General features: G+C 47.9%; 1 protein-coding gene across 1 annotated transcript in view; it reads right to left on the bottom strand.

Moving 5' to 3' along the window:
- HNRNPU (heterogeneous nuclear ribonucleoprotein U) overlaps positions 1–15,314 on the bottom strand; it is a 90,687-nt gene that overhangs the window by 61,741 nt on the left and 13,632 nt on the right. The window contains exon 7 of the mRNA XM_030196462.1: positions 2,777–3,040. Within this exon, the coding sequence (XP_030052322.1) occupies positions 2,777–3,040 (264 nt within the window). The remainder of the gene's footprint in view (positions 1–2,776; positions 3,041–15,314) is intronic.

Here is a 15,314-nt window from a genome sequence, read left to right as displayed (position 1 = left end):
CAGATTACAAGGGGGTCAGGTGACTTTTGGCCATATTGACGACCCAGCCTAGAGATTGACGTACTGAGACCACTCTGGCTGTAGCTTGATAGCTCTCTGTTACAGAGTCTGCTCTGATGAGCCAGTCGTCTAGGTACGGGTGAACCCTGATACCTTCTCGCCTGAGCAAAACAGCTACTACCACCATTACCTTCGAAAAGGTTCGGGGAGCTGTGGCGAGGCCAAAAGGCAAGGCACGGAACTGGAAATTTTTTCCCAATATCGCAAACCTCAGAAACATCTGGTGCAGGGGCCAAATTGGTATGTGCAAGTAAGCTTATTTCAGGTCTAGAGATGTGAGAAACTCTCCTGGCTGTACCGCAGGAATGACGGAGCGCAGGGTTTCCATGTGGAAATGCCGCACTCTCAGGGACTTGTTTAATTCTTTTAAGTCCAGAATAGGGCGAAAAGACCCTCCTTTTCGCGGCACCACAAAGTAGATGGAGTATCGGCCGTAGCCGTGTTCGGCGGAAGGTACCGGGACATGGCCCCTAACTGAATCAGACCTTGCAAAGTCTCCTCTACCGCCGCCCGTTTGGCGGGAGAACCGCATCGGGACTCCACAAACACGTCTCTTACTGGGGCATTGAATTCTATTCTGTAGCCATCTCTGATCAGGTCCAGAACCCACTGATCTGAGGAAATATTGGCCCACTTCTCGGCAAAGAGGGAAAGACGTCCTCCGATGACAGGAAGCGAGGAGGGGGCCGGTGCGGAACGCTTGTCCAAGCGAAGGGAGTTCCTCTGCTGAAAAACGGGCACGAGAAGTGAACCCAGCAGAACGCCCCGGGCGGTACCTTCTAGCTTCACGGAAGCGAGGTCTATAAGAGGAGTGGACCGCCTGGCCCTTGGAGGAAGGCCTCGGCCTATTTTCGGGCAAGCGCTGGGGTTTAGGATCTCCCAGGCCTTTAACAATTTTTTTTCCCAACTCCTCACCAAATAAAAGGCCTTGAAAGGGCAACTTCACCAACCTTTGCTTAGAGGCCATGTCCGCTGCCCAATGTCGTAGCAAAATAAGACGGCGAGCCGCCACTGCTACTGCCATTTGTTTAGCCAAAGCTCTGACAATATCATAAAGGGCATCAGCCAAAAAGGACAAGGCCGACTCCAGCCGCGGAGCCACATCCGAGAAGGGCTCCGCTCCATCTCCGGGCTGTTCCACTGCCTGTTGCAACCACGCCAGGCAGGCTCTAGCAGCATAACAACTGCATGCAGACGCCCGAACAGTAAGATCTGCAATTTCAAAGGACCGTTTAAGCGCTGCTTCAAGCCTACGGTCTTGTATATCCTTCAGGGCAACTCCTCCTTCCACAGGGAGGGTAGTTCTCTTTGTCACCGCAGTGACTAGGGCATCTACTTTAGTCATTGCAAAGTGAGCCAAATGCTCCTCACGCAGAGGGTATAATTGCCCCATAGCCCTGGAAACTTTCAAAGGTCCCTCGGGGTCAGCCCACTGAGCGGAAATAAGCTCTTGGAGTCATGCAAAGGAAAGGCTCAAGCAGGCTTTTTGGTACTAGCCATCCTAGGATTCTCAGAGGAGGCCGTGCCACTGTCAGGCTCTTCAATAGAAAGGACCTGTAGGGGGGGGGGGGGAGTTGCACCACAATCTGAAGGGAATTAGCCCTTCTACGCTTTTCGTTATGCCAATTATCAGGGAAAATAGCCTCAGCGGGCAGTCCCAGGCCAGAATCCATCGGGGGGGGGGGGGGGGGGGGAAACAATAGAAGGGGCCTCAGATGACCCTTGAGGGAGAGCTCTTCTCAGCATGTATGCTTTATGCAATAACAACACAAAATCAGGGGAGAAAAACTCGCCCTGGGCACCCAGATCCCATCCGGGGCTAGCCGCTCCCTGAACAGCCTCAATTCGAGGTCCCCCCCCCCCCCCCCGGGCTCAGGGCGTCTCTACGGAGGCCGCGCCATGCGGAGAATTCAAAATGGCGTCCGCTGCCAGCTCTGAGCGGGAAGAATCATCGCTCGCCATGCTCGGGCCGACTCTTACACCTGTTCAGCACGATTTACAGAGCCCAGCTGCTGATTTGTGCTTGCCACACACCAGGAACAGCGCTTTACATTCTCTGCAGCCATCGCCGAAAACGGTGGTAAAATTCAAAATGGCGGTTTCGCGCCAAAAACGCCCCGATCGCGGGCCCACCCCGAAGGAGTTAGAAAACACTCTTACCTCAACGGACCGAGTATCACAGCTCCGGTCCCATAGAAGAATCAAAGGAAAACCTCTGTTCCATTTTTTTTTTTTAAATGCTGTGAGGAAAGCAGGGGTAATAAGAACTCCGGAGGCTCAGATGAGTGGGAAAGGCAGGGAAAGGCGAACCAATGTGCCTGCATCCACTGGGTGGGAAAGGACAGGGAAAAGCAAGCTAATATGTCCACATCCACGGGGGCATGGGTAAGGCAGGGAAAGGGCTAACCTATGTGCCTTCAAAGTGAAGCTGCTATAGCCTCTAACACCCCGGCTAACAACTGGCAAGCCAGGAGCTACCCCCAGGCAGATTTCTGATGGAGCTCGAAGAAGCTGCAGCCACCCTGCTTGTTGAGATAGAGAATACTGAAGAGGCAGTTGAGCTGGCTGGCCATGAGGCACTGTGAAAAGTTGAGTGCTCTCTATCTCCCCCTGCTGGTTGATGGATACAACCCATACGTAATGGCTTCATCTGCTTGATGACAAGGAACAGTGTTTATTCCCAAAAATTAAGAAACTTCATTTCCATGACAATTACCTCACATTCCTTCTTCTGCTCAGGTCCCTTTGGGCCTCTGATCCGATCCTCCAGTGGAACCTTCTGAATGAACGTGTAGGCTTCAGGTACCGGAAAATATGGCTGTGCCATCTGACCAAAGTTAAATTCCACTGCGCAGTTGTGGCAGAGTACATGTGGATAAAGAACCTGATCAGTCAGGGTCTCCTTGCTGATCTTGAAGGCAACACCCAGATCTTGTCCATTCTTTGCATAGGAAAGTTCAATTTCATCATCTTCAAAGTTCTGAAAAATATAAAGCAAAAAGCGACCATTAACCGCTCACATTCACTACTGTTACAAATCAGGTTCTTCAAAATATAAATAAAATCAATTTACCGCTCAAACACGAACTACAAAAATGTGGAAATGTTATTTCTTTTTTTTAATTTTATTTATTCAGTTTCATCAAACATTTCAAGAAAACATCTTGGTAGGAAAAGCTACATAAAAAGAAAAATTAAACATATATCTATTAAGAAATTATTAATACTCAAGTCCATAAATTGGAAATCCAAGATTCAGGAATACAAGGAGAATCAAAAAAATAAATTCAGGAAATTAATTTAAATTAAAGCAAGTTCCATTGAGGTGTATTACTTATTCCTTTAGCGTTTATCCTTTTTTACCGAAGTTATAAGAGCTGATGCATGCGCGGGCTCTGTAAACACATATTTCTTCCCATCAAGTCTTACTATACATTTGCAGGGGTACCTTAAAAAAAAGGTGCCCCCCAAATGTATTATTTCAGACTTAAGGAGCAAGAATTGTTTCCTCCGTCTCCTTGTCTCCTTAGAGACATCAGGAAATAATAATATCTTATAACCCAAAAAGGGTTTTTCTCTATTGCGAAAGAAAAGACGGAAGATCCAATTTTTATCCGGTAACAACGCAACGGTAGCAACCAGAGTCGCTGTCGTTGCTAATTCGGAATCAGAAGTCTCAAGCAAAAGAGATACATCTATTGGGGTTTCAGGAATTTGATTCAGTTCTTTTCCTGGGACATAATAAACAGAAGTAAATGGTGGTAAATTCTGGTCTGATATATTCAAAATATCTCGCAAGTATCTCTAACATATCAAGAGGAGGTACTGTCTTTATCTTGGGAAAGTTTACAAATCTTAAATTATGACTTTTAGTATAGTTATCAAATATTTCCATTTTTTTTCTAAGATTAGTCAAGTCATTTGCCATCAGAGGTTGTAATGTTTCCAATTTTATAATCCTTTGATCAACCTTTTCGGCTTTACTATCCATTTCTTTAGTCTTTTCCTCCATCTTTCTTAAGTCTTTCTCTAATAAGTTCACTTTTGGAACAGTTTCATTTGCCTGTTTCAAGAAAGAATGTCCCAAGGCAGAAACTAAATCCCATAGTTTATCTAAAGTTACCTCCTTTGGTTTGACAATTAATTCCTTAGGCATTTCAAACCTCTCAGATGCCATCACATGGATCTCGCTCTGTCCTTCGGTACTTCTCCTCGCATTCCACGGCGGTAGCGTTTCTCCAACTTGCGATGAAAGCGAGTCCTCCACTCGAAGTTCTTCCGGGTCCACCCCACTTTCGTTGGGAGACCCCGTCGAGTCAGCAAGAAAGGAGCTTGCTCCAACCGGCTGGGGAGGCGGAGTCCGCATAGCGGGGCTGAGAGTGGTATCTAATCCAGGGGAGACCGAGTCTCCTAACACGCCAGACATCCCTACTGGCAGCGTCCCGCTTTCCAAAGCAACTCTCTGCGGTCGAACAAAGCGGTCGATAGGACCAGGTAAGGAGGGAGTAGGTAGCGGGGCTCTGGCTGTCACTCTCCCCCTTCGTTTAGGCATTATAGAAGCAACTATGAAACGCGACTCACAGCGCCTCAATAGACTGCGGCCATCTTGGATCTATTCTATCGAAATGTTATTTCTTAATGTTTTGGCAGAATTTGTCAAAATTCACCTATGTTTATATGGAACAGCATGGAGAGAATGCAAAATCACATTTTATTACCATCAGGCTAATTTGGCTGGGTCTAATATTGTACCATCAATGACTCTAGTTTTAAGCACACAAGAAGAAAAACCACACCTTTCTTCTAAAGGCTCCAGATGGTACAACAGGCAGCAGCTTGTCTACTTCGTGCCAGTATTTATATGCTTATCTGTCCCAGTTGTAGTAGGAATGCAGTTTGAAAAACTCATCTCAACCTCTACAGCTTGGAAAGGGCTGAGATTCTCATACATTGCTACTTAAAGCTGTATTCTATTCACTTGCTTTGATCTATCAAAGGGGCCATCTCTGGCTGAGATAGCATTATCACGAGCATGTCCGATGTCTTTTCGCTCCATTAAAAAAAGATTCTTTCCATCCCATTGTAATGTTGAAAATAAACTATAAAGAGCCTTGGAGAAGAAGGGTGGCAAAACTAACACCAAAAATGTAAAATGCAACATATCAAATTAAGTATACAGGTATATAGTTAAAAAAAAAAAAAAATAGTAAGAAAATGACTAGATGAGGAGTACCAAAGATAAACCATTCCCTCCATATGGGCCAATGTAATTCACTCACCACGGTTAAGAAATTGGACCTTTCAAAATACATTCCTTGTCTCCCAGTCCGACAGAGGTACAAACCATATGCATAACAACCTGCACAGAGGGCTAGAATTCCACAAGACACATTCTGTTTACATCCCCAACCCCGCCAAAATACCCCTGCCATCATCATCTTTCTCTGTCTGCTGGGCTGGCTCTTAATGATTCAACTGTGTATATAATTTCTTTATTGCAAATTCTACCTTGAAACCTAGAAAACTAAACCACATAGCTTCTCTAGTAATTAGTGTGACACCTAAGAACCAAATTATGCAATTTGCTACTAGTTGCTATGTGTGTGGCCCCCTAAAGGTAGAGAAGTGTGACAAATAGCTACCTGTGGTTGAACTGTAGAATCCAGTCTTTGAAATCTATTGAAAATGACTATTGGTTAGATATTTTATTTTTCATTCCAAACCAACAGAATACTCAATTCTTATCACCCCTTCTCCAGTTCAGATACAAACAGCAACATAAACATTTTAAAGTACAGAATCAGAATGTGGAGTGAAGGACAGCACCATCTGGCTATTAAGGGGTACAAGTTCACAGCTCTCTGCAGTTAGCCCTAGAACATACCTCAACAATGGCTGCTGGCAGCGCAACTGCAGGATGTTGGTACTGACTTGGAGGCGTAATTTCAAAGCACAGCCTTACAAAGTTACTATGGAACTCTGTAAGGCTAAGTGCTTTGAAAATAAGCCCCATAGTAACATAGTAAGGGAAAATTAGGTTCTTACCTTGGTAATTTTCTTTCCTTTAGTCACAGCAGATGAATCCATTAACTGATGGGTTGTATCTGCCTACCAGCAGGTGGAGAGAGAGAGAACACTGAAAAACCAGAGTGACCCTTAGACGGCTAGCCCCATCTGCCTTCAGTATTTGAAATTTCCAAAGCAGAGTGAATCATAAAGTTAGAACAACATAAAACTTCCCTCACAGCGAACAAACGCCCCAGAACAGGAGCAATAATCACACAAAGGAGGGACGATCTCAACCTCCTGTAATAAAACAGCATGTAGAAATTCTGAAAACTAGTTTCCAACTTCTCTCAATGAGATATACATCTGCATGAAAGAACTGAACAAACAACAACAAAGTCAGCCAGCCAGGGAGGGATCATGGATTCATCTGCTGTGACTAAAGGAAAGAAAATTACCAAGGTAAGAACTTAATTTTCCCTTCCTTGTCATCAGCAGATGAATCCATTAACTGATGGGATGTACAAAAGCAATCCCTACTTAGGGTGGGAACAGGCCACACCACGAGCCAATACTTGAGCTCCAAAAACAGCGTCCTGCTTCGCTGCAACATCCAGCCTGCAATGCTGGGCAAAAGAGAGCTGAGAAGCCCAAGTAGCCGCACTACAGATCTCTTGAAGAGAGAGTGCACCCGTTTCAGCCCACGAGGAGGAGATGGCTCTCGTGGAATGCGCGTTAAATGCTTCAGGCGGAGACCGACCTGAAAGCAGATATGCAGCAAAACTGACTTCCTTGAGCCAATGGGCTATAGTGGCCTTAGACGCTGGACCTCCACGCCGAGGACCTGACAACAAGACAAAAAGGTGATCAGAGGTCCTGAAGTCATTTGACATCTGTAGATACTGCAACAGAGCCCTGCGGACATCCAAAAGATGTAATTGTCCAAAGGAATCCGGAAAATCTTCCCTAGAAAAGAAAGGAAGAAAAATGGGCTGGTTCAGGTGAAACGCTGAAACCACTTTAGGCAGGGAGGGCCCTGTATGTACCGTTACTCCAGACTCGGAATTGTAGAAAAGGGTCCCAACAGGACAGCGCCTGAAGCTCAGACACACGCTGGAGAGCCTTCAACACCAACCCCAGGTTCCAGGCCGGACAAGGCGACTGCACTGGAGGGCAGAGCCGCAGCACCCCTCTGAGAAAATCGGGCAATGTCTGGATGAGCAGCAAGGGATAAGCCCGAGACTTTCCCACGAAAGCATGCCAATGCTGCCACTTGAACCCGCAGGGAATTGTAAGCCAAACCTTTTTGTAAGCCATCCTGGAAAAAGTCCAGCATCGGCGAGACTGTAGCTCGCGTGGGTGTGATCACCTTTGAAACACACCACGCCTCAAACGTGCGTCAGATCCAAGCATAAGCTGCGGAGGTGGACTGGTTGCGGGCCTGCAAGAGAGTGGAAATGACCTTGTAGCCCTTGTCTCTCAATTGCGCCCTCTCAAGAGCCAGGCCATAAGACCAAAATCGGCAGGGATCCCCCATAGACACCGGACCTTGAACCAACAGGTTCGGCACCAGAGGCAAATGAAACGGTGTCTCCACCGTCATCCGACGGAGATCTGCATACCACGGATGCCTTGGCCAGTCCGGAGCAATGAGAATCATCAATCCCCGGTGTAGTCGAATCCAAAAGAGGACTCGCCCTATCAAGGGCCTAGGAGGGAACACATACAGGACACGGTTGAGCCAGTGCATCCAACCCCGCCGAGTGAGGATCTCTCATTCTGCTGAAAAAGCGAGGGACTTTGGCGTTTGCACTTGACGCCATTAGATCCATTCCGGGTGTCTCCCATTTGGCACAAATCTGAAGAAAAACTTCTGCCAGTTCCCATTCCGCCGGGTTGATTTGCTGCCTGCTGAGAAAATCGGCTTGCACGTTGCTCTGACCTGCTATGTGAGCTGCTGACAGAAGCTGCAAGTGGAGCTTGGCCCAGTGGCAAATCTGAGCGGCCTCCGCGGCCAGGGCCCTGCACTGAGTGCCGCCCTAGCGATTTATGTAGGCCACCACTGTCGTGTTGTCTGACAGAACCCGGACAGCAAGCCCCTTCAGAGTCTTGCGGAAGGCCATAAGAGCCTGGAATATCGCTCTCCGTTCCAAGCGATTGATGGACCACCCCGCTTTCACGATTGTCCACTGACCCTGAGCATAGCTTCCCTGGCAATGCGCTCCTCAGCCCAAAAGGCTGGCATCCGTTATCACCAGGCACCAAGAAGGAAGCGCAAGCGGCATTCCTTGGTGTAGCATCCTGTCGGAGAGCCACCACTCCATAATGAGCCGGGCCGCAGGGAGTCACGTTAGTCTGTAGTGATATTCCTGGGAAATTGGAGACCGTTGTTGAAGCAGGGCAACTGCAGTGGCCTCATATGTGCTCTCGCCCATGGAACCACCTCGAAGGTGGCCGTCATCGACCCCAGCAGCTGGGCAAAGTCCCAAGCTCGTGGGCGAGGCATCCGCAGGAGACAGACCTGATTCTGAAGCTTGCACCACCTTTGGTCGGGGAGAAAGACAAACCCCGAAGCAGTGTCGAACCTGACTCCCAAATACTCGAGGGACAGAGGGGGTCAGGTGACTTTTGGGTATATTGACCACCTAGCCTAGAGTCTGCAGGACTGTAACCACTCTGGCTGTGACAAGACGACTTTCGTCTGCCGAATCCGCTCTGATGAGCCAGTCGTCGAGATAAGGGTGAACTCTGATACCCTCTCACCTGAGACAGGCAGCTACCACCACCATTACCTTGGAAAAGATACGGGGAGTTGTAGCTAGGCCGAAAGGCAAGGCCTGAAACTGGAAATGTCCCAACACCGCAAACCGGAGAAACTGCTGATGCGGGGGCCAAATACGCTTCTTTTAAGTCCAGAGACATGAGAAACTCTCCTGGCTGTACCGCCGCAATGCGAAAGTGTCGTACTTTTAGGGTCTCGTTGACTCTTCGAAAGTCAAGGATCGGTCTGAAAGACCTGCCTCTTCGAGGCACCACAAAATAAATGGAATAGCGGCTGCAGCCACGTTCGGCGGGAGGCACCGGGATAACCACTTCGAGGTGCAGCAAGACTTACAAGGTCTCCTCTACCGTCGCCTGTTTGATGGAGTGCCGCATCGGGACTCCACAAACACGTCTCTCACCAGGACACCGAATTCCAATTGGTAACCTTCTCTGATCAGGTCCAGGATCCACTGATCCGAGGTAATCTTGGTCCACTCCTTGAGAAAGAGGGAAAGCCGTCCTCTTACTGCAGGAATCAAGGAGTGGACCGGCATCCCATCATTGTGGAGGGTGCCCCTGAACTCCTGGCCGAGACCCAGCCGCTGCAGAGCGTTTGTCCAAGTGAAAGGAATTCCTCTGCTGAAAATGGGCACGTTGAGAAAACCCAGCAGAGCGCCCCGGCCAATACCTTCGAGCTTCACGGAAGCGAGGTCTGGAAGAGGAGGGAACCGCCTGACCCTTGGAAGAAGGCCTCAGGTAACCGCTGGGGCTTAGAGTCCCCCAGGTCTTTAACAATCTTCTCCAATTCCTCTCCAAATAACAGGAGGCCCCGAAAGGGTAACCTCACCAGCCTTTGCTTAGAGGCCATGTCAGCCGCCTAATGCCGCTGCCAAAGGCCGCGGCGGGCAGAAACTGCCACAGACATCTGCTTAGCCGAAGCTCTGACCAGATCATAAAGGGCGTCAGCCAAAAATGACAGGGCTGACTCCATCCGTGGGGCAACCTCAGAGAGGGACCCCGCACCATCCGCGGGCTGTTCCACCGCCTGTTGTAACCAGGAAAGACAGTCCCGGGCTGTGTAAGAACTGCAAATAGACTCCCTTAAGGCAAGGCCCTATATTTCAAAGGACCGCTTCAGCACGGATTCAAGCCGCCGGTCCTGCATGTCTTTCAAAGTGACACCTCCCTCTACTGGGAGAGTGGTCTTTTTAGTCACAGCCATGATCAGCGTGTCCACTTTAGGCATCCCAAACAGGCACCCTCATCTGGATCATCAGTCCATGAGGGCCTGCCAGATCCCTCAGACTCCCCACAGCCTGACCACGGGGGGGGGGGGGGGGGGGGGGGGGGGGGGGGGGGGGGGGGGGGGGGGGGGGGAGAGACGCGCCACTTTCAGACAGGGAGTTTACCCATCTATGTTTAGCATCCTTCCAACACTCAGGGGAAGAAAACATCTATAGCCATCCCCGGGGCATCAACACCTGCAGGGGATCCAGAATGCAACGCAGTGTCAGACACCTGCGGCAGAGTTCTTTTCAGCATGAAGACCTTATGCATTAGTAGCACAATCTCAGGGGAGAAAAACTCACCCTGACTCTCCAACCCGAATTAGGAGAAACGGAGGTAGGAGCTCCTCTAGCAGCCTCTAAACGAGGTGTCCCCCTGCACTCAGACTCCTCCGCAACAGCGAGGGTCGAGACATGCGGTGCTTCCAAAATGGCGCCCGCTGCCAGCTCCATCGAGTGGGAAGAATCATCGCTCGCCATGCTCGTACTAGCGCGAGCGTCTAAGGAGCACGTTTTGCACAGCCCCGCTGCTGACCTGCGTTTACCACAACGGGAACAGCGTTTAACTCCTTCAGCAGCCATCGCCCGACTGGGCGGAAATATAGCAATAAAATGGCGGCTTCGCGCCAAACTTACCCCGCTCGGAACACTGTCCGCAGGAACCTCCCTAGAGGAGCTGGGCACCACTCTCACCTCAGAAGACAGAGTCAACGAGCTCCGGTCAAGGTGCACAGAACCAGAATCTCTGGAGAAAACCTCAGAAATAAAAATGCTGTACAAGCGCGCACTTTTTTTTTTTTTTTTTTTTTTAACGCTGTAAGGAAAGTTGGAGGCAGGCAGCAACAGAGGGACTCCGGGAGGAATGGGTAAGGCAGGGAAAGGGCGAACCTATATGCACCACCGGCCACAACACCCCTGCTCAACTGGCAAAGCACAGGAGCCACCCCAGGCAGAAATCCAGGAGCTGATCAAGCTATGTCCACACCTGCTGGGAGATAGAGGAATACTGAATGCAGATGGGGCTAGCCTTCCCATGGTCACTGTGGTTTTTCAGTGTTCTCTATCTCCACCTGCTGGTAGGCGGATACAACCCATCAGTTAATGGATTCATCTGCTGCTGATGACAAGGAAATGATGGCAGATAAAGACCTGTACGGTCCATCCAGTCTGCCCAACAAGATGGACTCATTTACATGGTATGTGATACTTTATTTGTATACCCGAGTTTGATTTGTCCTTTCTCGGGGCACAGACCGTAGAAGTCTGCCCAGCACTGTTCTTTTACTAAGTTCTGACGCTAACGTTGAAGCCCCTTAAAATTTACACTCGTCCAGCCCTACCTATTTAGTCACGATCACAGCATAGACCGTAGAAGTCTGCCCAGCTCCCATTTTATTTCCCAATTACCTGCATCGCCACCCAATCTCCGCTAAGATTCCGCAGAACAGTGAGTGTTGAGCACTAACAGCACTGTGGAAAACGGCATAAAGAAAATAAAAGCCGCTGGTGCTGTAAGAGTAGAAGGTACCAGCATCAAAAGGCACAGAGGATCAAGTGTATTAAATATACTGCCCTTAAGTAACCTTTCATGGCCATTTACAAAAACTGTACAAGGTGTTATAAGAATATAAATGGTGTCACGAAATGCCTACAACCCACCTAGGAGGTTAACCCCGCACCATCTGAAGAGTCTGTCCCAGCATTGTTCAGGTCTGCTACCACCTGCGCACGTGTGCTACACTGACATACCCTTCCACCCTGCCTGCTGGGTTCCACTTGCCTCTGGGCTAGTCTCCCACTCAAGTTATTCCCCGGTGATTTCTAGGTTATTGGGGCCACAGTTCCCAGAAACACCCACAGACCAAAACACAAATCACAAGGATTCTTAGTTCAAGACAGCCGAGTTAATAATAAACTAAAAGTTTGTAAGGAAATTGAACAGTGAACCATATAAAACAGATGGAAAGGTTAACAGGCAATAACAGGTAACTGAATATGGATCAATTATAAAACTAAGTGGTACCTGTGAAGTTCAGGAAAAAATAGCTGCTCACAGGTTATGAAATATAACTGCTCAAAGGGCCTCAGTAAAAGAGCTCTCTCTCTTTCTACTTCCAAACCGAGACTAAAAAATTAACTCACAGCTTAGGCGGGAAAAAGGAAACTGTCAGTTCTGTAAAAACTTTACAAAGACAGTCACCTTCTGCTGACCAAACAAGGGAAATGCACTTCATAAAACAATACAGGTCATAGGTTTCGACCCCCCCCCCCCCACCCCCCCCCCCCCCCCCCCCCCCCCGTTTCGCCACTGATGGTGGAAATACGTTTGTAGCTGGGACTGACAAAAACCACTGCATGGCAGATCCAGCAATGACATCCCCGAGGATCCCCCGAGCCTGGCTCCTGGAACACTTGAGACAGGAATTAGGGTAAACGTCTTTAAACCACCTTTGAATTTCTGAAAGGATCCTTCTAAATGTAGATGAGTAGGAAGAGCATTTCATAATGAAGGGCTCATAACACTAAAGATTTTTTTTCTGATTAAGTCATAGTATAACTATTGCAATGAGGGAACTGCAAGACAGTTGGACTGTTAAGATCTGAAGTTTCTGTGCTTTTATATTTAGCAAATCCTGAAACTTTTATCCCATGTCTTTATAAAACTGTAGAATCCATTAGTGCTATATCAGGTTACTCTGTAAATTGGACAAAAACCAAATGCCCTTGAATTGTTTTTTGTCATAGATCACATATCTACCTATTAGATGGTGCCCAGATCAAATTACATATTTAGATATTCATATTTTTCCTAAGTGAGAGGGTGGGGTCCGGAGCCTTAGACTTGTATTTGGGAAGCCGCTGACCCTTAGCAAATCAGGCAGAATTGCCAAGCCAGACTCTAAAACAGGCAAAGACCCCACAAGGTCTTCTGTAGATGAAGCCTTTTGAATCCACGAAAGGCAAGCACTAGCAGCCTACTGAGGTTTGAAGATACAAAGTTGCTACCGCGTAAGCCATTTTCAGGGAAAATTCCAACTTACAATTCTGAGGGTCCTTAAGTGATGTGCCACCTTCCACTGGCAAGGCAGTCTTTTTTTGTGACCGCCGTGATTAGCAAGTCCACCGTGGGTAACCAAAAGGACTTCAACTCATCTGCTGGCAGCTGGTATAGGTGCACCATAGCCCGTAAACCAGCATCTGGTACATCCCAATGGGTCGAAATGAGAACTTTCATGGCCTCATGAATATGAAAAGGTTTTGGAGGCCTTTTTGTACCAGACATGATAACAAGGGCAGACCACGGGTTCCAGTGCAGAATCTGGGGAAGAAATGTTAAGAACCTCCAGCAAATGGATAATGAGAGCCTGAAGCTCTTCCTTCCAGAACAGGCAAGCCACAGTGGGATCATCCCCTTCTTCTGGGAGTTCACTCTTCTAGCAACTCAAGAATCCTCAAGTACGGACCCTCCTAAACCATGTTCATCATCAGCCTCAGAGAGTGCTGAAACCTCATTGACATCTCTGAACCTCCAGCTGCGGCCACTTAGGTAAACAGGGTTGCAGGACTACCAGTGACCTTTCGGAGGAGGACCCTGCAGAAACCTGAGAAAACCCAGACTGCTTTAGCAAAAAGGCTTTGTGAATTAAAAAGCACAAACTTGGGAGAAAAAGGATCAGAGGTCATGTCTCCCACCTGTATACCCTGTGTTAACTCTAAAGCCAACTCTGCCATGGAGTGTTGCTTAGCCAAGCAGCGCCCCCATCAGGAATTCAAAGGCCTGCTGAGCAGACGAAAAAATGGCGCTAGGAGCGCAAACCATCAGGCCTGACGTTCCCACCAAAAGCATGTCAGACAGTTCCCAATTCGGCCGAAGCAGGCTTGTCAGATGATTCCAGTGCTGTTGGTCCCGACATGCTAAGCGCATAACTCTCAGGTCCCAGATGCTGCTCTCCAGTTCCCACACTGGTAGAGGGACATAACCTAGACGTCTCTGGATTATCTGTGGCACACTATAGAAAAGAACTTTTTTTTTTTTTTTTTTTTAATGGGATGGGAAATGGCCACACAGTAAAACTGAACCCAGCGCGTGCCTAAAACCAGTCTGAGCCCTTACCACCACCCATGGATCTAGCGGGTAAGGGCTCACGCGCGGTGACTGGTCAGCTCACACCAACAGCCGATTACCGCTAGAAACGATGTGTGTCCGAGGAAATAAACAATCCAGGCTTTATGGGTGTGTGGCAAATCTGAAAATACCGTCGGGGGGGGGGGGGGGGGGCACGATATCCAGGCAGTAGTCTCACTAGCGCACTGCACACATGTAGAGCCTAATGCGCCTTTGTAAGAGGGCCCCTAATCTTTTGTTTAAATATATTAACTATTTAAATCATTTTAAACCTTACATCTTATGATTGCTTTGGTTTTTACATTTTTGATTGACTGTATGCCTATTTATGCTGTTCACTGCTCTGGGCTTCTTAGAAAAACAATACTTAAGTGGTCTGGGTTGGACCAGAGTTTCTTCCTGCTACTGATACCTGAAGTTTAATAAAGACTAGACTCCTTACTCCAAAGAAAGAAATGTTCCAAAAATCTAGAACATGAACCTCCGCCAGCAGTCCAAGAGGACCCATTTGACCACTGCCTTCCTTAATATTTTTAAATATCCTTTCTCCATCCTCAACATTCTTTTGGCTTCAATCAGGTCCAACCTGGGATTTCATTCATTTATAAAATATTAGATGCTGCCTCATTCTGAAAGGTATTCATCGTGGTTTACAAAAAAGCAGATCAAACAACTTCCCAAAATTTTTCCGTTTATACTCCCAACTCATTTCAGTTACTGAAATAATCCTTGCTAAAGGGCCATGTAGGAAGGCCCCTTAACGTCCTCTAAAAGCTTTCTGCCAACTCTAAACTATGCAGTTTTATTCAGATACCAAACAGCCAAGTTTGAGCAGTGTACACCTAGACTCCCTTGCTATTTTTGAGACTAAAAGTGCAGGAGTTCAAGCAACATACAACTCCAACTCATGCAGTTGCAAAACAAAACAGCTGTAGAGGTAATAGGAAGGAATTAAACTAGCTGGGTTAGAGGGGTAGGGAATGTGGACCATATGGTGAGAAACTGGCAGATGAACCAATGGAGATAAAGGGAAGAATGAGGGAACAAACTTTTAGTTGCACCACATGCTCACT

The sequence above is a fragment of the Microcaecilia unicolor genome, chromosome 3 (assembly GCF_901765095.1).
Source record: "Microcaecilia unicolor chromosome 3, aMicUni1.1, whole genome shotgun sequence".
NCBI lineage: Eukaryota > Metazoa > Chordata > Amphibia > Gymnophiona > Siphonopidae > Microcaecilia > Microcaecilia unicolor.
Note: the sequence above shows the minus strand (reverse complement) of the source record. Positions and strands in the feature narration are given on the sequence as shown.